This window comes from Cyprinodon variegatus, unplaced genomic scaffold (assembly GCF_000732505.1).
Source record: "Cyprinodon variegatus isolate N-32 unplaced genomic scaffold, C_variegatus-1.0 Scaffold1489, whole genome shotgun sequence".
NCBI classification, from domain to species: Eukaryota; Metazoa; Chordata; class Actinopteri; order Cyprinodontiformes; family Cyprinodontidae; genus Cyprinodon; species Cyprinodon variegatus.
This window is the reverse complement of record NW_015151942.1, coordinates 119,804-143,876: the sequence shown is the minus strand read 5'-3', so window position 1 is coordinate 143,876 and position 24,073 is coordinate 119,804. Positions and strand designations below refer to the sequence as shown.

Below are 24,073 nucleotides of genomic sequence, written 5' to 3'. Positions count from 1 at the left end.
GTTAAAGTCCAGGCTCAAAGCTTATTGAGATGCTTTCATAGTAGCTGTTAAAGAGCCATTCATTCTGAAAAGAAAGTGCTCCATATTGGTTTTTAAACACCTATTTGCAGTTATCACATCTCAGTCATATTTTGGGTTTAAGGACTAGTTACTTTTCACACAGTGATGGTTGGCATAGCTTTTAAGTTTTTTTTTACTCGGATACATTTTTAGGGATTGTATTTTCAGCCTAATCAAGTGTCTTTAAAATAAAAAAAAGAAAATAAAGCTGTTTATACGGATTGCCACTTTCAGAAGCAGCCTAGATGTAATGTGCTGTTTGTGTTTTTCTCAGCACATCAAAGCCTCTCTGGACCTGATAGAGGGCAGCATGACCGTCAGCACCACCAAGAAGACCTTCGACCCGTATGCTATCGTGAAAGCAAGAGACCTCATCAAGCTGCTGGCGAGGAGTGTCCCATATGAGCAGGTAAAGACCCGTTAATTTGAGTTCCAACCTTTAACACATTCACTGCTAACCAACCACTGATCGTTATCGATTATTGTTTCCAGGCTGTCCGCATATTACAAGATGACGTGGCTTGTGACATCATCAAAATCGGGACCATGGTGAGGAACAGAGAGCGGTTTGTAAAGCGAAGGCAGCGGCTGATCGGCCCCAAGGGCTCCACCTTAAAAGTAAGCTGTCGATGCAGGTTTCCATTATTATGGAATTTAGCTTGTTGATTTTATTTAAACATTCATATAAAAGTTGTTGCATTAAACCTATTTTAGCATAAAAGCTTTGTTTAAACACGTGTTTAACAAGATTCACATTTGTATGGCTTTAGAAGAGTCTCAATATTTACAAACTCACATCTGTGATCCACACATGTACAGGAGAAGATTTGCACATGCACAGAACAAAACCCACACGTGCAAGGGGCAAGCGTTGAACATGCACTTAATGATTCAAACAAGCACATCCCACTCGCCATGTGACAAATATATCACCATGCAATATAGGTTCTTGTGATTGCCTGAAATAATGGAGTTATCTAATTGTTTGCAAATCATGGCTTTAAAAAAAAAATGCATTTTTGCATCAAGCCACATCAGGTGAGTCTCAAAAATCCATTGCATTGAAATTCAAATATCACTGGTAGGTTGTAAATTAAGACATAATTGTGCATCACAAATACTTTTTTGAATCTTGTCTTGTTAATATATAAGATTGTGCATCATTGCCCTGTACATGTGTGCATCGCAGATGTAGGGTTTGTTAATTTTAAGACTATTTTAGCCCCAGACTTCTGCTCCTACAGGGACGCTTCAATTTCATTATTAGCTCAATACCACTAGGTGGCAGCAATGTGTTTAAGCCACATAATCAAACTCATCGCCTCTCTGCAAATTAATCATTATATCATTTGTTTTCTCATGTTTAGGCATTAGAGTTGTTGACCAACTGCTATGTGATGGTGCAGGGAAACACCGTGTCAGCACTGGGGCCCTACAGTGGCCTGAAGGAGGTAAGAATCTCTCAGCGGCCTGTCATTAGCAGGGTTAGTATTAGGAAATATGGTGTGTAGCATATTCAGATCAGAAACTGTTCAATACAACAAAACATTTTAATAAATATACTACAGCAAATGTGGTGTTATTGTACCAAAATACCAATAGGTTGAATTACCTGAAAAGACGCCCCCAAATGTTTTTATTATCAATATTTTTATTTTAAGAAAAAAAATGATTTCCAGTTTCCTTCACTAATTAAATAATTGTTCCCATATAAAGCAAAAAAGTAAACTGAAGGGTTTTTGTTTGAGTACCTAGTTTTGATTCCAGTAAGAAAACGAAAAAAACCTATACTATTTTTATAAATTAATTAGGTTTTTCATAATAAACTGAATTAATAAATGCTCATTTTTGATCGCTTCTTTGTAACCAATTCATTGCCACTAAAATCTTTTATTATACAGGTACGAAAAGTGGTAATGGACACCATGAAGAACATCCACCCCATCTACAACATCAAGGTATATTCAGCTGCTCTCAGATGCATAGTCAGGTTAACGGGTTTCCAGTTCAAGCTACAAATCTGCATTCATGTCTAATGAAGATTTTTCCATCCTTGTTCTTGATTTCCTGACTGAAATAAATCTCTCTGGGTTTGAAAGCCAGGGTTGGCTTCATCTGGAGCTGAAGGCATGAAAAATGAGACGCTAGTCGGCGCAGCCATTAAACCTTTAACCGTCACTGGTGTTCCGCCAATGTGCCTTAACCGTTTATCACTCTCCCCGTCTTTGCCGCCAGACACTGATGATCAAACAGGAACTTTCTAAAGACCCGGACCTGCGGACACAGAATTGGGAACGCTTCCTGCCCAAGTTCCGCTCCAAAAACCTCTCCAAGCGCAAGGAGCCCAAGAAGAAGAGTGTGAAGAAGGAGTACACACCGTTCCCACCCACACAGCCAGAAAGCAAGGTGAGAAAGAGTTTGTGTGTAAAATAATGAATGTATGTGTCACTACTATGATTTTTACCATGCATTGTAAACATCAAAGTGTAAGAGAAAATTTTAAGTGATTTTGGTGAAATCAAATATTAGATTAAATTGAAAAGAAATAGATAATCTTCCAATGGTTTTTAATTATTTGAGATTACCGGAATATTTTCTAGACCCTAAACCTTTAAATTAGAAGCCAGAAGTTTCTTGTTGGAGAATCTTTTTTTAAATGTTTTCATTGAGATTGACAATCCAAAACATTTAATATCATAGCCCTTATGTCACCTTATTACTTATTTGGCAGTATAATAATAGGCATTGTCCATTTAGTAGCTTTAACTTGCTTTCCTTTTGTCCCAAAATGCTGTTTCCATTTTTTTTCTTTTTCTTTTTTACTCGAGTCATTCACTGTAGTGCAATCAGTCCCATGACATCATGCTGCCACTTCCATACATTACAGCTGGGATGGCATTCACAGGTTCACAAGCGTCTCCCTCTTTCCATTAATCTAAAAGTTGTTTACCTCAGTTTTAGTTCCAACAGACCACTTGGCATGTTTTCAAAATAATTTATATTGCTTTTTTATAATGGCTTCTTCCACCCTGAGCGGCATTTCAGCCCATATCAATAAAGGGGGCATTTCTTCCCTGTACAGGATTTTCCAGTGATGCCACACAAGGAAGCTTTGTGTTTTTTAAAGTTACTGCTGAAAAGAAATGCATGATCAGATCAGAAGGGTCCATAGTTATAAGGAGTTTTAACGGTTTGGACTCTCTCACAGGTTGATAAGGAGCTTGCCTCGGGTGAATTCTTTTTGCGTGAAAGCGCGAAAAGGCGGAAGAAGATGGAGGAAATTAAGGTAAGAATTTGTTTAGTTCTTCTAGTGCTTAGTTCCTACTGAAAATATTTTTTCATTAAAGGTTAGTGACAATCAAAAAATCAAACTAAAACATGTGATTTTCCATCCTTTTGATGAATGGCTGATGTGACCTTTTTTGCAACCTTTTTCCTTCCTCAGGTCAAACAAACAGAAGCACTGACCAAGAAGCAGGAGGAGCGGAACAAAGCCTTCATTCCTCCTAAAGAGAAGCCGTTAATGAAGAAAACAGTTAAAGGTAGATAGAAAACACAGGTCAGAGATGAGAGGATTGACTTCTAAGGGTGACTGATTAACCATCTGTTTGTGTTGCAGCTCCAGAAGGGAAGCTGGACATCGAAGCCATTAAGGACAAAGTCAAAAAGGCCAAAACAAAGAAACTGGGAGCTCCACCTGTGATCCCGGCTCCACCCACCAGCAACACCACAGACAAAAAGAAGAAGAAAACAAAAGACAAAGGCTAAGAACACATCCAGCTCCATCGTGTTTTTAACATTTGCTGTTTGTTGGACAGAAGACAGACATTGGAAATGCAAAGGAGTGAAACATTTCTTTCAGAGTTTAAGTCCCAAACAAGTTTTCATTCTTTTAAGATACAAAGACTGTTAAAGATGATGTACAGAGTCGCATTTCTTACTTCCTTGTCTCCATTTCCTGCCCTGTGCCGCAGTTTTGAACTGATGATAGCGGTAGCATCTGTAAAAGTAAAGTTTTTTTTTTTAATGACTTGAATCCTGCTTCTATAAACTGTTTTGTCATCCTTGTGTTGAGATTCCACTGATATTATCCTCACTAATGTTCCCAAGACCAAAAGCAGTTTCAGAGGCTTTATGGTGTTTTTAGAGGGAGAGCTAGCAGGCGCTATGTGTAGGTTGAGAGACTGTAAAAATATTAATTCCAGTAAAAACATAAAAAGTTGACATTAATACAAATATAACTAGAAAACAGCACAAAGTACTTTATTGGAGCTATTTCAAGTAAAACTGTTACTTTTGTGTGAGAAGAAGATCCTTTTAGTCAATTTCATTAAAAAAATTATATATTAAGCTGTTGAGAATTAAAGAAGCACGCATGTAAAAGACAAACATGTTGACATACTGTATTTATATAGAGCAATACACAACACCTGTTATTTAAAGGTACCTAATGAAGTAAATCATTGGGAGGTACTGTGTGTTTTTATAAAGGGATGAATCTGATCATTTGCTCAGGAAACATTGAGTTTTACTTTTGCAAACCTATTCGGTAAGTTTACATGGTCATAGTCTGAGGCCTAAACTAAATACTCTCCACCTTTTAAAGACCTGCAGTAACACATTTTTACCAGGTTAAAGCTAACGATGCTTATTTAAGCTTCACATGACGTGCGGTTGCTTAAGACAAAAAAAGGCCCTTCAACCACCACCGTCCAAAAAAAAGTTTCTAACTAAACTCAAACCTTTTATTTTTTCATAACCTCCACATGCTTACAGGTTCTATGTTGAGTTGTTAAAGGTAGGCAGTTAATTCTGTATAATAACTGATAGATCCAGTTTAACTATAGTTCGGGTTTGTGTCAGCGCCCCCTACGGGCTGATTACTATCCCTGCTTTTCCTCTTTATTTTACCTGTTTTCATTTTCACTCGGTAACAAATGTTTGTTGAATTTAACTGAGAAACATTCTTAAAAACTACTCTGGTAAAAGTACAAATTAAAGTTGGGAACTACCTTAAAAAAAAAAAAAAAGAAGTACAAACAAATAAATGTACTTTCCATCACATTACTATACAATGAAAAAGGACGTAACTCATCCACACAGGAAGGGCTTTACAGAATATATCAAATCAGAGAGGAGCATCATGATTAAAACAGAAGAATGACTAAAAAGAAAAATGCAGAAATTAATAAATAAAAAACTAGCATTTGGAATTAAAGGGCTTGATTTAGACTTTGTAAAGAGTCAAAAATATGGAACACGTTAAATAGATCCAGTAAAACGACAAACACTCCTGTACTTGTAAAATGCTTTTCAATTGAAATGCTCCAGTCACTCAAGTGTCTTTTTTTAACCTGTTATTGTCCAGTTTTACTTGGCTTGGTGGATTTTACCCATTGTTTTTCTTTAGGGGGATATTTTTGTTTATTCATGTCCATTACAAGACTTTAAGAAAAGTATATTACAGCAGATTCCATGGTGTTCTGCAGTTTGAAATCAGCTTCTCTTTGATGTTAAAAATCTGTTCATTTTTGTGGGAAGAAATGTTGAATACAGTGGTACACTGCAAAAATGATCTAGAAATAAGTCAACATTTCTGAAGTGTATTTACCCTTAAATTTGAGTAGGTAAATAAGGTAATTTGCAAACAGAATGAGTATTTTTACTCTTAAAATAAGATAATTAGATAAAATGCACTTGAAATAAGACAATGCAATTATTTGTTCTTATTTCATATGTAAATGATGTTGTTCAATTGGCAAAGTGTCTCACTGACCTCCTCAATTCAAGAACAAATGCAACTATTTTAAGAATAAAATACTAAAATAAATGAGGTGTCCGTCTGGTTCTACTTTAACAACAAAAGGTCTACTCGTAGCAGAAGACATCAGGGTAAAAATAACGGACAGCGTATGCAGAAATGCATATCAGGATGAGGAAAATGGGCCGGACAATCAGGATAACTTTATAATTTTTGCTAAAGTTGTCGGGGTCCCAGTCCGGAGTCCAGCTGTAGCCTAAACGAAAACCAAAAGTCAGATTTTTTTTTATAAATTGTCACTTTTATTTTGAACATTTCTGGCTTTTTGGACTTACTTCTTAGTTTGTCTCGTTCTCCACTCCCTGCAGAGACACACAAGCTTTATTTCCCACTCCATGCATGTAAGTTCAGAAAAATGAGTCCAATAATTGTTGTTAAATTCATTACTTCAACTATTAAGCATAATACTTACGGCAGAGACCGCGCTCACAAATGTCTTTGCATTCAGAGCAGGAATTCCCCTCAGCATAAGGCTTTTTTCCAAACCAATTACCGCTGCAAGACACATCAAGTTAATTTTTATATTTCAATAGCAAAACAATTCAAAGTGCTGTACATGAGAAATGAAGGATAAGTACAAACCAGTTGCTGGAGCTAACGCAAGTTATTCTAGAGAACAAAAATGAATAAAATTCATATTTGAAAGAAAAAAAATGTTTTTTGATTAAAATGAATGGACTGTCTCGATAGCACAGCCAAAGTGCACTTTTAACAAATAGATTTTAAAACAACAACAGTTATCTTGGAGTTTATTACAGATTAATGGAGCATAAGAATTAAAACAAGTTCTCCATGTTTGGTTCTGTTTCTGGGTATGCCGACTATGACCTTTGGCCAGACCCGTTGCAATTAGTCCTTAAATCCTGGAGACGTTCTTTAAGTGACTGAAGGCCGAGGTTGTTACCATCGCAATGAGCTTATGAAGGTTCAGGGTTGAGTCTATCACCCAAATTGATTATTGGTGGTTTCTAGCTAGATTACCTGAAGCTGTGTGCTAACCTTTAAATGCTCCAAAAAAATAAATAAATAATAATCATTTCAATTATTTTGATGCAAAAAAATATTGTCCCATCAATGTGTCGATTTCTACTATTTGTTTATTAACCCAAATCTTAAATGGGTTTATAATCACTTGATGAAATCTTAACGTACGTTAACTTTTCTTGTTCATTGAGATCTGAGTTAGAGGGGCATGTAGATATTCAATAGGAGGCACCCTAAGATGGATCCTTGGGGAACACCACATGTGATTTTTGTGGTCTCTAAATGTTCAGTTTTTTTTCAAGTAGGGTCTGAACCTGTCCAGAAAGGCAAACCAAGATGTATAGCAGCTCTAAATAAAGTGAGTGATCATCAATGTCAAATCCTGCTGAGATCCAGTAATACTGCTAAAGGAAGCATCATTTTTGGTCCAGAGACCTTTGAACCAAACCTCCTGTTTGTTATTAGTCCTGAACCGTTAAATAGGCTTCTAGTTCTCAATGTGCAGCTTGGCTTTAAAAATAGAAAACAAGCGGTTGCTGTTGAGGAGTTTGTTGGTATACCATTTCCTGCCTCATCAGGTCTATATTTTTTTAAAACCACTTCCTTTCTCATTAAATACAGAGTTCAGGTTACCTTGGGGCGTAGTTGCATACGAAAATTGCACCCTCACGGCCATCGAAGTGTTTAATGCCATTTGGGCAGAGCTGGACAGCGCAGCCAACCTTGTAGCTGTTTGCCCACACAACCTGAAAACGCAAGTGTGATGCAGTCAAGACCAGATGTTTATGTACATTATGCCGCCTTAAATCTCACATTAGCTTTTTTTCTCTGTCTGACATTAACCCTTTATAGGGCACTCAATGAAATAGTTTGAAAAACAAAATTTCAAGTCAATACAGTTATTGGAATCCAGGACAAGACCTTATTACCTTTGTAACATAAAAAAAAAAGTATGGATATTTTGATGGCAAAAATGTATGTCAATGTAATAACAAGAAACGCCAACTTGCCTTAATATACTAAGAAAAATAACAAAAGTGCTTCAATTAGAAATTCATGAAAAACACCCTGACAGTGAAAGAAACACATTTTTTTTGGTCCAGCATAACCTTTGAGACATTAATGCTAAAACTGGCACTTTAGTTTTGTATCTAATAAACCTAAATATAATTGTTAACTAGGCTTATTAACTTTTGAACTTTACTTTAGAAATTTTCAGTTAGCTTTTTACCTTTTTTTGCTTATCTTAACTTTTTTCCTACTTTATTTACAGTAGGTAATCTATCATTCAAGGGTTCATCCAATTGGTCAAATGCCAATTAAGATATGCAGCCATGTAGCAGCATCTTTGCTGAATGGCTGGATATAGATATTGTGCTTCTAGAACTCACTGAGGGATGGGGGGACTCCATTTTTAAGGGGTATGCAAGTGATCAAAAACGCTAACTTGCCCTATTAAGGGTAAAATCAAATTCAATATTTCCCGTTTTAAGTCAGTTCTTAAAGTTCAGAGGTTCCTATTTGTTATCCTTAATACTGAGTAGAAGTCCAAACAACCAACTTAGCTCACAGTTTTTACATGTTCATACACCAATACACAGGTCAGTCACCAACTTTAGGTGCCTTTCAGGAAGAAGCTAGAATCAAAGTTTAAATCTTCTTAGTGAAATAATATTACTCTACCCACTGATCCACAGTTGCCCTGCAGTTTCTTGAAGTATACCAGTCTCTGCTGTCACAAAACACCCATATGATCCTCCCACTTTTTTACTTCAGATTTAACAAAATTTATCACTGCTAAATACGTCCGAAGGTAAAATTTCTGTCCCAGTTTGCGTGTATAAATCTGACCTTTTTATGTTGCTTTTGCAGAAATGGCTTCTTCCTTTGCAGCAGTCTGTATCGTCACAAGACATTTTGCTTTCCCTCCTAAGTTATTAAGCACTTTTCAAAAAATGAATGTCTACCTGGTGTTTATCCTGCCATATCATTGTTTGAACTAATCAAGTCACCATCTTTAAGTATATGGAAACTGTCCCTTAGGAAGGTACCAGGTCTTTAATTGATATCTGGGGAGATTTGATTTTTCCAGCAGGTTTGATTAGCTAATTTGTCCGGTTAGTTCTAATTTAACTCATATTGTTAAAATAACCCTTCACGGAGCTTGCAAGTCCTGACATAATCAAACCGACTTACTCAAACTGTTTAAAACAGGGGTTTCCAGGGCCAAGGACCCCCAAACTGATGGTGAGATGGAGCAAGGACCCCCTAATTATATATATCATATGAATTTGTGTTAAATCAAATTGGTCCAATAGTCACTCTATCACAGATGGAGTAATGCAAGGAAAGTAATTTCTCCCTAGGATTATTAAAGCATTTGTGATTCTGATTCCTGGTTGATGGGACAGGTGTTGTGAATGAAACGGTACCCAGCTTGAAAAAGCTCCTGTGTGTCGCTGAATGTGAGCATTGATGACTAAAAGACATCTTCTGCCTCCATTTATCTGTTTACTACAGTGTGTTGAATTCAATTCAATTAGTGGAAAAAATGCAGGGGGAGAATATATATAAAAAGTCTAACCAACCGAAACTTTCGCGACCCCCATGCAGTACCTCCGTTGACCCCCTAGGGGTCACGGACCCCCTGTTCAAGACCTCCGGTTTAAAAGCATAGTAATCCAAACTTTATTTGTGGAAAATTTGACACTGTTCTGGAATTTAGCAGACTGAAAACATTGATCTCAGGTGTCATAAAACAGGAAAAGCTGAGTGTTAATGTCAGATACTGATCAAATAAAGGTGTCCCACACCTGAATCAGCTGTAGATGAACAGTGTTCTCACTGTGCACATACCTGTGTGTAATGACCACACATGCCTTTGCAGCTGTTTGCCTCGTAGCTGTAAAACTGCTTTTCATCCACCCAACTTTTCAAGGCTCCCTTTACGCTGAAGTGCGACGGCGGGGTCCCCACCCATATGTTTTCTCCTACAGAATGATAGGTAGGGTGCACACGCTGGACCTCCTTCAGGTAGATGTTGTGCTTAAATTGGCAGTGTTTGGCCCATGCTCTGGCAGTAACGGCCAACGCTTCGTCCCATGACTTCATCAGCACATGCAACGACATGAAACACAGCAATTGTTATTTCGCTTTAATCATTTATAAGAACAGGAATTTCTGATTCTAGGTGATTACTTTGAAATACATTATTAGTTTCACTGTATTGTGAATTAAGAAAAATCCACTCAGAAAGAGTATTTTATGTATTATAATGTTTAAATTGTGGTAGCTGCAAAATAAAAAATTAAATAGAAATACATTTGGCTCTAGTTAACTGTTTTATAGTCAGATTACCAACAAAACTATCTTGATATGCGTAACATTAACAAGTGAAATTGTAATTAAAATAACACAAATATATATTGAATCAAAAGGGATTAATTTCCTTATAATTCTGTTACTTAATATGAAATAGGTTTACATGCTTTAATTAATATCATTTATAGTTACTTCCCATGTGAGAAATAAGACTGGGACTTGGCATGTTTCATGCATATATCTTATAGTCAGTTTAATACTTAAAATAAATTTTTTTTCTGCTAAACATAAGCAGTTTTAATTTAATGTAAAAAATAGATTTTAGGCAAAAGAATATTGTCTGTAGCAGTTAATGGAAGTGGATTTCCTGTTATTTCCCAGGTTGCTTTGCATCATGCTAACTGTGTTATTTGAAAATGTGTTTTATATTCAGTTATTTCATGCAACTATGGTTCTTTTTATTCACAACGAAATATCTTGTCTGAGACAGGACTTCAGGGGTAACACTGGTGTCATATGCAAGAGTCTCTCCTCCTGCAACTAAAGGGTTGTTAGTTCAAGTCCTGAGGCTGATTTTAGGTGCCATTGTGTCCAAAGGCAACCAACTTTACCTGAATTGCCTACTGATGGTGGTCAAAAGGCCTGGTGGAGCCGGTGTACAGCGGCTTCTGTCAGTGAGACCCAGGATAGCTGTGCTAAATAAGTACAGGCCATTTATCTTCTTATTAATATAGTTAAGAGTTTAGGTTTGATACTTTTTTTTTTAAACAGTGTCCTGTCTGGCAATGTGGCAAAAAGAATGATTGTCTTGATTCCAAAAAGATTCCAAAAGATTTTACTTTCACAAGTAGAGCAGTATGGCTATCGCCATAGTGTTCCGCTTGTTTCATGCATATAAATTGCTTTATTATAATTATGCAGGGAGTTTTACAGATTATATGGACACTGCAATGTAAAAGGTTTGATACTTTTATAAAGGAAATTTAAAATCATAGAAAATATAACCGTTAATTTGCAATATAAGAAACTCCATCAATGAAACTCAATAACATCAATGCAACTGGTAAATACTAACTATACAGTGCTTTTTTTAAGTTAGGAGACTTGACCAAAGTGCTTTAGGCCTTCAGTTCTTAACCCCCACACACACACTCACACACTCATGGTGGCAAGCTACATTGTAACCACAGTAGGTAATTTGGGTGAAGTGTCTTGGCCCTGAATTAGAATTCAAGAATACCTTTTAAACTGAACCAAACTAGTATGATTACATCGTATTAGTATCTGTTAAGTTTTACTAGCAGCAATAAGTTATACAAATCTAAGTCTATAATGCTGGATTTAGTAATCCTTAGTTGTCTGTAATAGTTATTATTAAAGTATCCACGTGATACTCTTTGCACTTAATTAAATAAGCTAATTTGAACCGGTTGACATAACTTGGTTAAGTCAGTTAAACATAGCATTTGTGTTATTTTTGGGGAAGTATGAGTATGAGTGCAACACTGTATGTAGCTTTTGCAAGCTTCCCCTTTTTTAACGGCATAACTGAAAGAAAGTACATTCTAACAGTATGCCATAAATGTTGGTGCTTAAACAGTAAACACTGCTTGGTCTCGTTTTTTTTAAAGTGAAACACAGGTGAGGTGTGCAGTACTTACCATGTAAAGCATGTTGCTCGAAGATGGGCTGACAGCTGAGCGGGCTTCGTTGTGCTCCCTCACACATTCTGCAGTGAAGTTCTTGTCACTGATCTGAGGTAGGGACATGGACAAAGTCCCCAAATCCAGGATAACCACGGCCCACAGCAACATCCTCTCAGTTCTCTGTGAAGCTCAGTCTGTAAACTGAAACGAGTTGAAGTGACACAGGAAATGATTCGATCTTGAGAAACAGGATGCAGAGTGCTTTTAAAAAAAATATTGACAAGAAAATCTCCTCACCAATGATGCGCATCACACTCTTAATGCAGCTTTCCAAAAGCAGCATTATGATTCATGCATTTTGGGGCAGGGCTCGTTTTTAATTTTTTTTATTTGGTATAAACCACATCTGATAGATTTTAATACCTACTATGAAAATGGAGGTGGAACTGTCATGGTTTGGTGATACTTTATGCTGCAGCAGGACCTGATAAGAGCGACTCTAAAGAATCCACATTGAATTTCTTGTTGTATTTGATGGCACATGAGCAAAATGTCAGACCATTTAGAAACAAAAAAAAAAAAATAAAAATAAAGCTCTGGCACAAATTAAACCTGTGAGATGACAATGACACAAAACCTGCCAGCTTTCTGCCGAGGACCGAGTAAGAAATAAAAAATGGCTGGACTTGTGTTACAGATGACTTCAGGAAGTCGGACCCAAAGTTAAAGACGCATGTTTTATAACTCCAGTATTACACCCTGCCACATCATCACATGTCATATTACATCATACATGTTTGCAAATATAGAGACATCTCTGGGTCCAGCCATATCAAAATAACACCCTGTTCTTAGATCAAGGCCACTCCGAATGCCCAGTGAGAGATGGCTCACTCTTAAGAATCACCCACTCCTTCTGCAGAAAGAGGAGATCGGTTCATTTCCAAATCTCTGTTATATACATAATGAACATTATAACTGCATATCCTGAAAGAGGAACTGCCGTATTAGATAAACTGCTTAGGAAAACATTAGTTTGATCAGATGTGTCAGGTAACAAAGTATAATTACTTTGTGACCTTACTGAAGTAGACATTTTATTAGACTTTTATATTTACTTTCAACTCTTTACATTTTATGAATAGATATGTTAGCTTTGTTTCATTTAAGCTCATTTTGGTTATTATTTTGGTATTTAAAAAACCCCAAAATCCATCAAAATTATTTGTTTCATCGTGACAATAATTTTTGTTTTTGGTTGGTGCTTCATGTTCGCCACATGCTAAAACAAACAGTTTTTTAATGATAAAGCAAAATTAGACACTGTCAGATTTTACATATATTTAATCACATTTATTATGCCAATGACCCCTTAGTGCTCTGTATAGATATACTATATTCTCTAGGTTTTTTTTTACTTTATCATTTCATTTTTTCCATAAAAATTTCTGAAACACGCAAACAATCTAGATTGTGCTGATGCTAAGCTAACATCTGCTGTACCTTAGGTCAAGCAAAAGCTTTTCATTCCTGGTGGTAACTAATGGCTGCTTTAGTTATAGACAGTAGGACCAGACCACCAGAAAGATGAGTTAACAGGCATTGACGTAATCACTCTCTTTGAGTATGTTTGTCGGCAGAGCAGAAGGGAGCTCATGCAAAGCTATGACAAGGAGAAGGAATACAGTTTTCCTGCCTTGTTCTGCCTCTCAACTACAGAGTTTGTCTGCTCCCATCAGAACGCTCTGCCTGAACAATTGGATGGACTCGTGGAACGCTGAACCTGCCTGAATGCTCCATGGATTCCTGGAATCTTGGATCTGCCTGTTCCTGTTCTGATCGGAACCCTTGACCAGGTTACGGACACTGGATCTCAGAACCTTCTTGTTTTGAACAGGTTCCCAGACCTGGCTCAGACTCCTGACAGACTGGGGCTGCAGCATCTGGTTTCACTCTGAGCGGCTCCTGATGCATTTATTGGCAACCCTCCAGCTAGATCCTCTTAGGAGTTGGACTGGACTGTTAAACAAGGTAAGTGACTCACATGGATAATCATCTTCTGTCAGATTATCATGGTCACTTACCTGTGTTTCTCGCTAAACCAGAGCAGCCAAAGCTGGGGGTTCCCCGCCTCTAAGTTCTGAGCACATGACATTTGGTTTAAAGCCAGCCATTACCTTTTACTGACACTGACTGAATAGATACTGCTCAAGAATTCTGGTATAAAACATGAAAAAGAAGAAAGTCAGAGGTGATGTTTGGGTATTTATTTGTTTTATTAAAGTGAACTTCATACATGTAAAGAACGTCTTTTGGTCGACTGTAGAAAAAGCGAAGGAGAAAGAGATATGAGTAGAGGATCAAGATTGAGACGGTGAGTGAGAGCAGTTCAACAACATTGGAAAAACCCACCAGAGTCTGAGGATTTTGAGCAAAAATTCCAGCTTGCGTGGTATGAAAATTAGGTGAAAGATTGGTACATTGTATAGTGTTTAGCACCTCTAAAAACTTGCCCCTGTTTATAAATTTTAAAATCCTACATACAACAATGTCTAAACTATCTCTTGCCTTACTTTATTTACAATTCTTGTAGGGTTTTTTAAATCTTCCCTTCAGAGCCACATATGTGGGACAAAACAACATTTACCATATTCATTATTATAGGTGGCTGTGGGTGGAGGTTGTGTGGCAGGTGGTGGGCCACAGTCATCTCCCAAGCATCAACAATTTTAACATTCACCCCTTTAAATATAATCCTGAGTAATTTGTATTGCTGAAGTGAAAACCAGTCACTGTTGGTTAGTGTCTCATAGAGTGTCAAAGCTTTGGGATTAGGAGTCCGGATGATGATCACCGTACCTGGCGCCCTGTTTAACAGTCGTAATACTGCCTTCCTTATGCTCAGAAGGCGACGGATGTAGACCTCAACAGGGAAAGTACTGAAGTGTGACCAGACTCCAATGACTATGGCAGTGTCTGTGCCTCCAACTACATTGTCCAGTTCATTGGCAACATAATGTTGGAGACTGACTGGCAAGTTACCAAAACGGATGGGAGGAGCATGGCAGTTGAATGTCACCATGGTGTTCTTTGTATAATCCAAGGCAATAAAAGGTCCTGTCTGCTTTGCCGTTTTGAGGTCAAACTTCTTGAGATCTGAAATTAATAAAAACATCAGATTAGACAGAACCATCATAATGTTATCAGAGATTTCTACTGGGATTTTACCTTCTGTTGATGTGAGTAAATATTCAAACCACTGCCTGATGGTGGAGTCTCCGTATAGGTGAAGCACCTTGCCTTTTAGACACTGGCTAATAGCAGAGCTGTTGGTAAACTGGTGAACTGTGGTGCTTTCTAGTGCTTGCCATGTTCCCTGATAGTAATAACCTGAAGGCTGAGTCATATCACTTCCCCCTTTAATGTCAGAAGACAGATGGAAAACATAACAATGTGAAAAACAAGCAAAAACATTTTAAAATACTTGAACTTGTTTTATTTTATTTCTGTACAATTGCATCAAGTTTTTACCTGATGTGTTTCTGAAAACTGTTTCCTTCAGATCTGAGAAAAAGGAAGGTACATTTAGTGATTTGTAATCGTTTCATGGGGCAATTTATGTCAGATTCAAAAAGCTGTACTCCTGGAATAGGAGGAGAATGATATAGGTATTTTCTGTAATAACAGCTCAAGTTTTATCCCTGGGTAATTAAGAAATACATGTTGCTGTCTTGCAGCCAGATGTCATATAGTTTAAAAGTACAATCACATTCATCATAAGTAACATCTAATAAAATTAAGTGAATTATAAAATACGGGTTCATATTACGTTGTCTGAGGTAGGTGGAAAATTACATCAGATTTAACACATTCTAGATCTCTGTGTTCATAAAAAAAAAACACTTATTTGAAAAGGAAACTTGACCTTTTAGCTTGGGAAAAATAGTGATGTTAGAAGGCCCTGATGCTTGAAGGAAGACTTTCATGTTGACTTCCCTATAGCACAACACATAAAGATATAAAGGACAACTTTTAATGCAATTATATTTAATTAATTTCGATTTGAGCTTATACAGTATATTTAATATTATTATCAACATTTCTGTAATAAATAATTCCATACTAACAGGTATGGTTTGTACTGGATTTCAGTCCAGTGAAAAACTCTCTGACTAGAGCCACTTGAGTCTTATTTATATAAACGTTTTTATTGCAGATTTTAAATGCAAAAATTGTAAGTACCGTAATGCACTTGAAAGGTTTGTTGGAAACAAACTTTGTAATAACTTCCTTAATCTTGCAGGACAAAAAATGGTTTTCACATTTCACAGAGGTTTTCTTTCCCAAAAAGGGTTAATGCACTAAAGTGAAGATGGAAACACATTTGCCTTGTATGTTGAGTAAGAGGCAAGTTATATATTGATTGACTCAACGACTATTGTTTAGGAGAAACTGATTATAAGAATCATATTATGCTTTCATAATATGTTCATTAAAAATATTTGTTTATACATTATTAAACTTAGAAATGTTTATAAAATATAATATAACTCAAACTTATTAGGATATTGAATATAAAAAAAGACATGTTAACATGTAAGCAGTAGCGGCTGGCTAATAGAGGATAATAGGGAGCCGACCCACATACCCAATAACCTTGATTATGACATAAAAAAAAACAAAAATTAAATCATAAAATTAGAATATTTAGAAATATATGAATATTTTTTTATGTCTAAGGTAAATATATAATTTTTAATGATGACTAAGGCGGTTTCATTTGCAAAAATCTAGACTCTTGTTAAATAATTTACATGCGCAGTAGCTCCTCTTCAATGCAAAAGATAGGACCATCCTGGGGCGCAGCACTCATGTGCCCAGATCTAAAAGTGCGCCTGATTGATAGGTTTATAGACTTATTTAGCAGCAAGGCTTGGCTAACTGCATGCAGCAGGTCTAACACTTTATTCTGGTTCCCCTGCCTCCTTTTTCAAACGTCACGATATGTCCTAGAATTGATTAAGACATATACTGTATGACTAATTTAAAGTACTTTTCAGAAATGTTTAGTGTTGTTTTTTGTTGTTGAACACATAACACTAACCTGAGCACTGCCTGGATTGAATACAAGAAAGCCTACTACTCAATGCCACACACTTGGATCAGACAACATCAATAGGACTCTAAGAGCCTTCATTGCAAACTCAATGAGGTTGTGAAAAACCACCCTTGAGTTGAGGCCAATGGCAATACACTTGCACAAGTCTCCACACATCTCTGATTTCACAAAGAAAAAATCTTCATAAATTCAATAACATTGTAGACAACACTGAGCATTGACTGTTGATCAACTAGAGAGTGATTCAGTCATATGCTTCTTCAAATCCCGTACAAGACAGACAGCTATGGAGGATCCTTCTTGCCCACAGCTGTTAACATCTGCAACAACTTCTTAAAAAACCTCTTCGAGTTACAACATCTTAAGCATATGAAAATCCAGAATGAGATGTTACAATCAACACATGTGTTAGAGGCTTTAATGTTATTTTATTTTTGATGAAGGGCGCAGTTATTTTTGTGCAAGTCAGATCTTAAATTCAAAATTTTTGCCAAAAACACAGATTATTTAATCTAAATAAAATAAACTGAATTGTACAACATTGTACCTTATTTTTTAACATAATTTGTGATTCAATTATTTCCTTTTGTATTTTCTTGAATAATAAATACTTTTGTGTTATTTGATCTGCTTAAGTAACTACACTTGGACAGCAATTAATTGGAAGGTCATATTAATATATATTTAACCTTATAAATTCAATATAGATCAAATTAAGTGAAAAGTAGCTTCTTTAGCAATAAGTTCAAATATTCTCAAGAAAAGTTCTGGAGAGATTTTATCATTAAGTGTTGGGATCTGGAGGCTTGTCCACTTTCTCCACCAGAGGGCGCCTGAGATCTTCCTCCTGAGGGCATGAGCTTCTCCTACACACCTGTTTCCTGTTTGCTCATTAGGTGACCTACTTAAGGAGGAGGAGGCTGAAACTTCCCTGCCAGAGTCTTTGCCAGTAATGATTAGCAAAACCTGAGCCAGCCTGCCTAAATCTGTAACCCTGATTTTTGAGAACCTGTCTGACCCTGTATCTCTCTGCCTCACAGATCCTGACTTTCCTGAAACCTGAAATCCTGGAGAAAGAAATCTGTCTGGAATCTGCCTGCCTGCACTCAGTCTCAGTCTCTGCCCTCAGCCCTCTGCCTGCTCACAAGGCCCCCCCCCCCTCTACCCCGTCATCTTTAAACTGCAAGTTTCCTGGATCAATCCTAACTGCTCTGTCCTCCTCAGTGGTGTTCCTCCTTTGACCAGTCCGAAGAACCCAGAACCCGAGCTTCACTTTCATTGTACACTTTGTAAATAAATTATTTAAACTTTTTCCCTGCCTAAAGAGTTGTTTCTGCATGTGGGTTAGACGCCTTGAACCCAACATGACATTAAGTGGTGTCTGGTTATTACAAAGAAACAGACCTACTGGAAATGATATGATTTTTGTTATAATGTACATCAATTGAAAGCTCCCTATAATGATGTAGCTTCTAAATGCTTTTGTCAGATCCTGTTTGGCAAATCATGTTATGCTGCATTGAAATAGTTAATTTTACAATTACCATTACACTCACCTTTGAAAAAGCTTGTCCTCCATTGGTTTTAGATTTTGACTGAATCCTTCAAATGAATGGTCGAGCCTGTCCTCACATTTAAGTTTCTTTGGCTTGTAGCAGAACCAAGGCTCGCCTGTGCGGATGTCAGTGAAGTTGCACAGCTGCTCCGGGGGAGACTTTAGGCACACATTACATGTGGCAGTTTCAGTGACAGAACCTGAGCCGAAGATGCTTTTAAAAGAAATTCTAGCAGGCTGCTCTTGTGTGATTTGCTGTAGCACTGTGACTGCCTCGCTGGGGTGGACCAGGGTTACCTTGTTAAAAAGAACAAGAATTTTTAAACAAATGTACAAACTAAGGTATGAAACAGGAAAAACACTGCAAAATTAAAAAGTAAATTAGGTGTCAAATACAATGACAAGTGTATTTCTCCAGCTGTCCAGGGTGTACCCGAGAGGCCGGGTACCCGAGAGGCCGGGTACACCCTGGACAGGTCGCCAGTCCATTGCAGGGCAACAAAGAGACAAACATGACACATAACCATTCACGCACACACTCACACCAAAGGAGAATTTAGTGAAGCCAATTAATCTAACAGTCATGTTTTTGGACTGTGGTAGGAAGCCGGAGTACCCGTAGAGAACCCATGCATGCTCAGGGAGAACATGCAAACTCCAGGCAGAAAGACCCCGGGCCGGGAACCGACCCCAGAACATTCTTGTTTCATGGCAGCAGTGCTACCCACTGCGCCACTGAGCAGCCCAATAATTAGATAACTGATAACAATTATTTTCCTGACAGAGATCTTATGTTAATTAAAGCAATTTTAAATAACTTGTAGGTTATTGAGTCTCTAGCTGGTTGAGCTGCACTTTGTATAGGTTTAATGTTGGATGGTTAGCTACTCTTTATTGTTTTAGCTCTGTTCTTTTTGCCACACATTAAAACTGAGATTTTCCATCCACCTTCCTTTTGGGGGCCAACTTTTCCTGGAGAGAATCAGTTCTGATAATGTTACCACTGGAACCCAAGGTATATATCACAAGAAAGTGATTTAAGCTCCTGATTGCCAAGACTGCCATCATCCTTTGCATGTGGAGGAGACAGAGCCGAAATAAAACTGGACAGCTTGGCTATGTGGCTTCCTGCTTTAGTTATTGATTTCAGAGAAAACAGAGCTTACTTAACTTTTGAATTCAAGTTTGAAGAAAGATGTCTGGCCTACGAGTAAGGTGGTAATTAATGCACTTTTCCTTATGTTCTATTGTTGTGGCTGTGTAATAAAAAAAATGATTTCAGGCTATGGAAAAAAACTTTAGTTTGGGGCCACATGAAATCACAGGCATTCCAACTTGGATGTTCTCTCTTTGGGGATGTCTTGAAAGTAATTAATCAGCTACAGACTCAATATAAAACGTTTACTGGTCTATAATTATATGTATCGTCCATATTTCATAGTACAGCACTTTTGTTCCTTCTGGACTAAACTTTACAACTGACACTTAAAGAAAAAAAAGTTTGGTTCATTATCATTACCAGCGTTTGGATTGCCGGATAGAGAGGTGTCACTCATCAGAGAGAGTATTCCCAATCTTCTACGGTCAAGAGGCAGGAAAATTTGGACAATAGAAAGTCTAAACATGAGCTTTACATACTAGTCTTGAATTGTAGTAATCTGGAGCTAGGAGGAGTGTCCCCTATGCAACAACCCCAATAAGCGGGAAGGAATCCGATCCAGTTTAGATATTCAGATCAGACAGGAACAGTTTTGGAATCCAGGAGTCCTCAGCCTGGTCAGGGGTTCCAATCCTCCCAGAAACAGACAGATCCAGGGTTCCAAGAACCCCCAGAGCATGAAAACAGGTTCTGTGAGTCGAGCATCCACCTCAGAAAGGAACGCACAGAGAAAGAAAGACAGAATCCAGCAGGAGTCCAAAGATGGTTCAGGCGAACAGCTCAGATGGGGGACAGACAAGACCAGTGGGTGAGATGGAACAGAATCAGGAAATCAAAATCAGTAGGAAACGCTGAAATGCTCTCGCCACTGGTTAGGGAATAAACTCCCCTGAAGACAAAGGCTTGAGAATAATCTCCTTGCTGGAGCAGGGACATGAACCTTTGAATAGCAAAAACTAAAGAAACAGAACCAAAAGACATCAAAAATAAAACAAACAAACAATGATCTGGCCCTGATAGCTTGACTGAGCTGAATATAAAGCAGCTGGATGAGATAAGTGATTATCAGGAGCCGGGCTGAGTTAAGCAGGTGAGAAGAATGAATAATTAAGGTGAGCTATCAGGGCAGATCATGACAGGCGGAAGTTTTTCTGATTAAAGTATCACTCTGGAATTCACTGGGGCCCTAAAAACAACCCTTTCCTTCAAAAATGTTTTAAGAATGAAAATAAATTGCATATAAATCAACTGCCACTTTAAATGCCAGCACCTAAACACATAAGGGATATCACTTCTCTGTAAATAATTAGACAGGGAGACACTCTCTATACTTTAAGAGAGAGGCTTATGACCATGATCTCTTCTATTTATGAAGGATATGTTTTTTTTCATCACACACACTTAGCAAGAAAGGTTTTACTGTTACCTCCACTTGTGCACTTCCTTCCCAGAGTAAAGAGAATACAGCAGTGTAGGAACCATTGAGATGATCCACCACTTGCCCTGCCACGCCTGCATGAAGAGTAGGGCTGTGTAGCCGAGCAAGAAGAACGTCTCCCCCTGACTTCTTTGGGCGACTATGGAAGTCAGCAATTTTTATCAAAACCTTCAGTTGATCTCCTACGTGCCAACTTCCACCACCATCTTTTGGAATAATGGTGAAGGTGCTGTGAGCAGGATCACTTGTGTCATTCAGAGAAAAGTTAGATGGTAGAGATGGTGTTTCAGGCCAGGCAATAGACTCCTTCAAAAATTCTAACTCAGAAACATCCTCTGGTAACACAGAATGAAACGAGCAGACACTGAGAGGCGTAGGGAGCTCAGTATGATCTTTCAAAGTTATGTTATGCAGTACCGGAGCCTTAGTTGTCTGGAATTTCTTCTTTAACTAGAGTAAAAAATAGGATAAAAAAAAAAGAAACAAGCATCACCAAAATGTAGTATCTGCACAAAAAATATTTTTAGAATTCTGGTTAGTCCTAGTTTTAAAGCATACCAAGAAACATTGACGTGAAATTCGCTAAATTTCAGCTATATGTAGCTTAATTCTGATATATTTTTTTAAATGCTGTGCACCATATCTCCTTATCCTTCCATTTTAAATTCATGTTTTTTTTGTTTTTTGTTTTTTACCTCTGATTTGCATTTTTTACTATAGTTGCTATTTAGGATATTTTCATGTCAAGGTTTTTGAATTGGAATTGGAAGCTGCTGACCCTGACAGAGGATTTTGTCGGACAGTTTAAAGAATCCTTTGAGGATTTCACGCCTATAGGCAGAAACTTGCCAAGTGGTGTTGTCAGAAAGTTTTTTTTTTATCTCTCTTCCATTATATATTAATTTATCCTATTTACTCACTATAAAAGTTTTCACCGTCTGTCAGTCTGTTTCTCTCTCAAGGCCACATAATTCTCTGCAGGCTGGTGTTTGTAGACCAGACATAGCTTCTTCCCATAACAAACTAGATTCTTTCTCAAGGTTTATTCATAACATGTTACTGTTTAACCAAAGTGTGTGTAATGGACTACTTTCCATTGTTGTAAGAAAGGGGGAACGAACGCTGCCCAGATCAGAACAGAGCAGAATGCTGTGCCATAAGGGCTGTATGATGAACTGTTCTCTCTTTGCTAAGATATGAATAAATGTGCCGACTGAGTGAAATCCATCAATCTCCGTTTATTTAACTAGGATGAATAGTTGAATACTTTTTTCCCACGACAGTGGTCAAAAAAACTTTGTGTGGGGGAATTATATCTGCCCTGAGTATCTCAGCTTCTGGATGTTGTGGAGTGTTTATAGCTGAGATGCCTACTTGGCATTGCATGGCATTGGGAACAGTGCCCCTTGATTAACAATCTAGCATTATGGTCCCTCTTCACAAGAAAGTTAACTGGAGGGTGTGTTCCAACCACAGAGGCATCATCCAGTCTCTTAACAAGCAGTGCATGAGTCTGGTTTGCATTGCCAATATGAAGTTGGACCTGTTCCCTGGTGAATGTTGCACTCCAACAGGAATGCTGCTGTGGTGGTTTTCAGCTGGAATGAAGACCAGCTCCACCAAGTTTGAGTCCATAGTGGTGAACTGGAAGGGGTGGATTTCCCTCTCAAAGTCATAGAGGAGTTCATGTCTGATGTAAGGAGTTTAAGTTTCTCAAGCTGTTGTTCACAAGTATGGGGAGAATGGAGGCAAGACATGTCGGTGCTGCTCCCACAGTAATACTGATTTTGCATAAGTCAGTTGAGGTAAAGCAGGACCAGTTCTCAGAGCTAGGTGCTAAAACAAGCTCCCTCTACAGAGTGGTCAGGCACTCTTACAGAAATAGCGATCCTCCACATTGAATAGAGACATCTGAAGTGGCTCAGGCATTTGGCTGCCATCTGTCCCTGCCCCTGTCTGTGATAAAAGAGACGACTTGAGGATGGGTATATAAATATTAGCTTTGTCTGAGAAATTTAAATTATAGATGGGTGTAATTTAGATGTATATTTCTCATGCCCTCAAACGCTGGCATTGATATCATACCCTGAGATAATAAATCATTACTTAATAATAACCTATAACTAATGTAACGCGTAATATCATGCTTGATTGGATGATATTATAAATTTTGCTTAAGGCAATCATCTGTATTCTATTAAGGAATTATGGTTATATGGACGGAGCTTTACCTTCTAAAGATGGTGGGAAAAGCTTTACTTTTAACATTTTATGATGCTTTTATATTTCAAGTTAATGTTTTAAAGATCATTAATACTCACCTCTGTTGGTTTACAAGTTATGTGATCAGGGAAGTTGCTACTGTAGTACATGAACCATACAGCAAACATCAAGAACAGAAAGAAACTGAACTTCTGAAGAAAATGTTTAAACCTTAAAACTTGGCCTCCCATTATCAGTGCTGACTGGATCTGGCCCTGTGTAAAAATAAAAAGACAAAAATGCGCTTATGTTATGGATTGTTACTTCTTTAATACATTTTGAAAAATTTAATATATAATTCTATTTTAATTCTTGTTTCCATGAGAGGACAAAGAAACAAAACAAGTACAAGGCAATAGAAATTCATAAGGTAACCAGTATCATTTATCATTTCAATTATTTTCCAATGTATGCACTTTCTCCATGAACAGACATCCTTTAGAAGGAAAGGTTTTTATTTGACTTTTAAAAGTTTTTAAAATGTAACAAAAAGAAAAAAAACAACAAATTTAAAATTTGTCTATCCTATAAAAAGTCTTTATTGTTATATTTTTGAGTAACATATACTTGATTATTGCACAGAATGCATTTTATATACTAAATGTTTGCAGAAAATCCATCCATCCATCCATCCATCCATCCATCCATCCATCCATCCATCCATCCATCCATCCATCCATCCATCCATCCATCCATCCATCCATCCAT

The 24,073-nt window shown here is 37.4% G+C and overlaps 3 protein-coding genes across 3 annotated transcripts in view; 1 reads left to right on the top strand and 2 right to left on the bottom strand.

Moving 5' to 3' along the window:
• Window positions 1-277: 277 nt before the first annotated feature.
• On the top strand, window positions 278-4,312 carry LOC107103614 (KRR1 small subunit processome component homolog). Its single transcript, XM_015403385.1, has 8 exons — window positions 278-469; window positions 553-678; window positions 1,428-1,511; window positions 1,962-2,018; window positions 2,296-2,466; window positions 3,269-3,346; window positions 3,506-3,602; window positions 3,680-4,312. Exons 1-8 carry the CDS (start codon window positions 311-313, stop codon window positions 3,826-3,828), a joined length of 921 nt encoding a protein of 306 aa, XP_015258871.1. The 5' UTR covers window positions 278-310; the 3' UTR covers window positions 3,829-4,312.
• A 212-nt stretch (window positions 4,313-4,524) lies between these two features.
• On the bottom strand, window positions 4,525-12,037 carry LOC107103615 (GLIPR1-like protein 1). The gene is made up of 6 exons (XM_015403386.1): window positions 11,848-12,037; window positions 9,722-9,970; window positions 7,499-7,611; window positions 6,294-6,376; window positions 6,157-6,183; window positions 4,525-6,077 (listed from the first exon to the last, which is right to left on the bottom strand). Exons 1-6 carry the CDS (start codon window positions 11,998-12,000, stop codon window positions 5,929-5,931), a joined length of 774 nt encoding a protein of 257 aa, XP_015258872.1. The 5' UTR covers window positions 12,001-12,037; the 3' UTR covers window positions 4,525-5,928.
• Window positions 12,038-14,102: 2,065 nt separating this feature from the next.
• LOC107103616 (NXPE family member 3-like) overlaps window positions 14,103-24,073 on the bottom strand; it is a 23,692-nt gene continuing 13,721 nt past the window's right edge. Inside the window, exons 3-9 of the mRNA XM_015403387.1 lie at window positions 23,425-23,580; window positions 21,092-21,553; window positions 18,508-18,803; window positions 15,758-15,828; window positions 15,364-15,396; window positions 15,061-15,249; window positions 14,103-14,988 (exon numbers count right to left, since the gene is read on the bottom strand). Coding sequence (XP_015258873.1) covers window positions 14,432-14,988; window positions 15,061-15,249; window positions 15,364-15,396; window positions 15,758-15,828; window positions 18,508-18,803; window positions 21,092-21,553; window positions 23,425-23,580 — 1,764 coding nt within the window. The 3' untranslated portion in view covers window positions 14,103-14,431. The remainder of the gene's footprint in view (window positions 14,989-15,060; window positions 15,250-15,363; window positions 15,397-15,757; window positions 15,829-18,507; window positions 18,804-21,091; window positions 21,554-23,424; window positions 23,581-24,073) is intronic.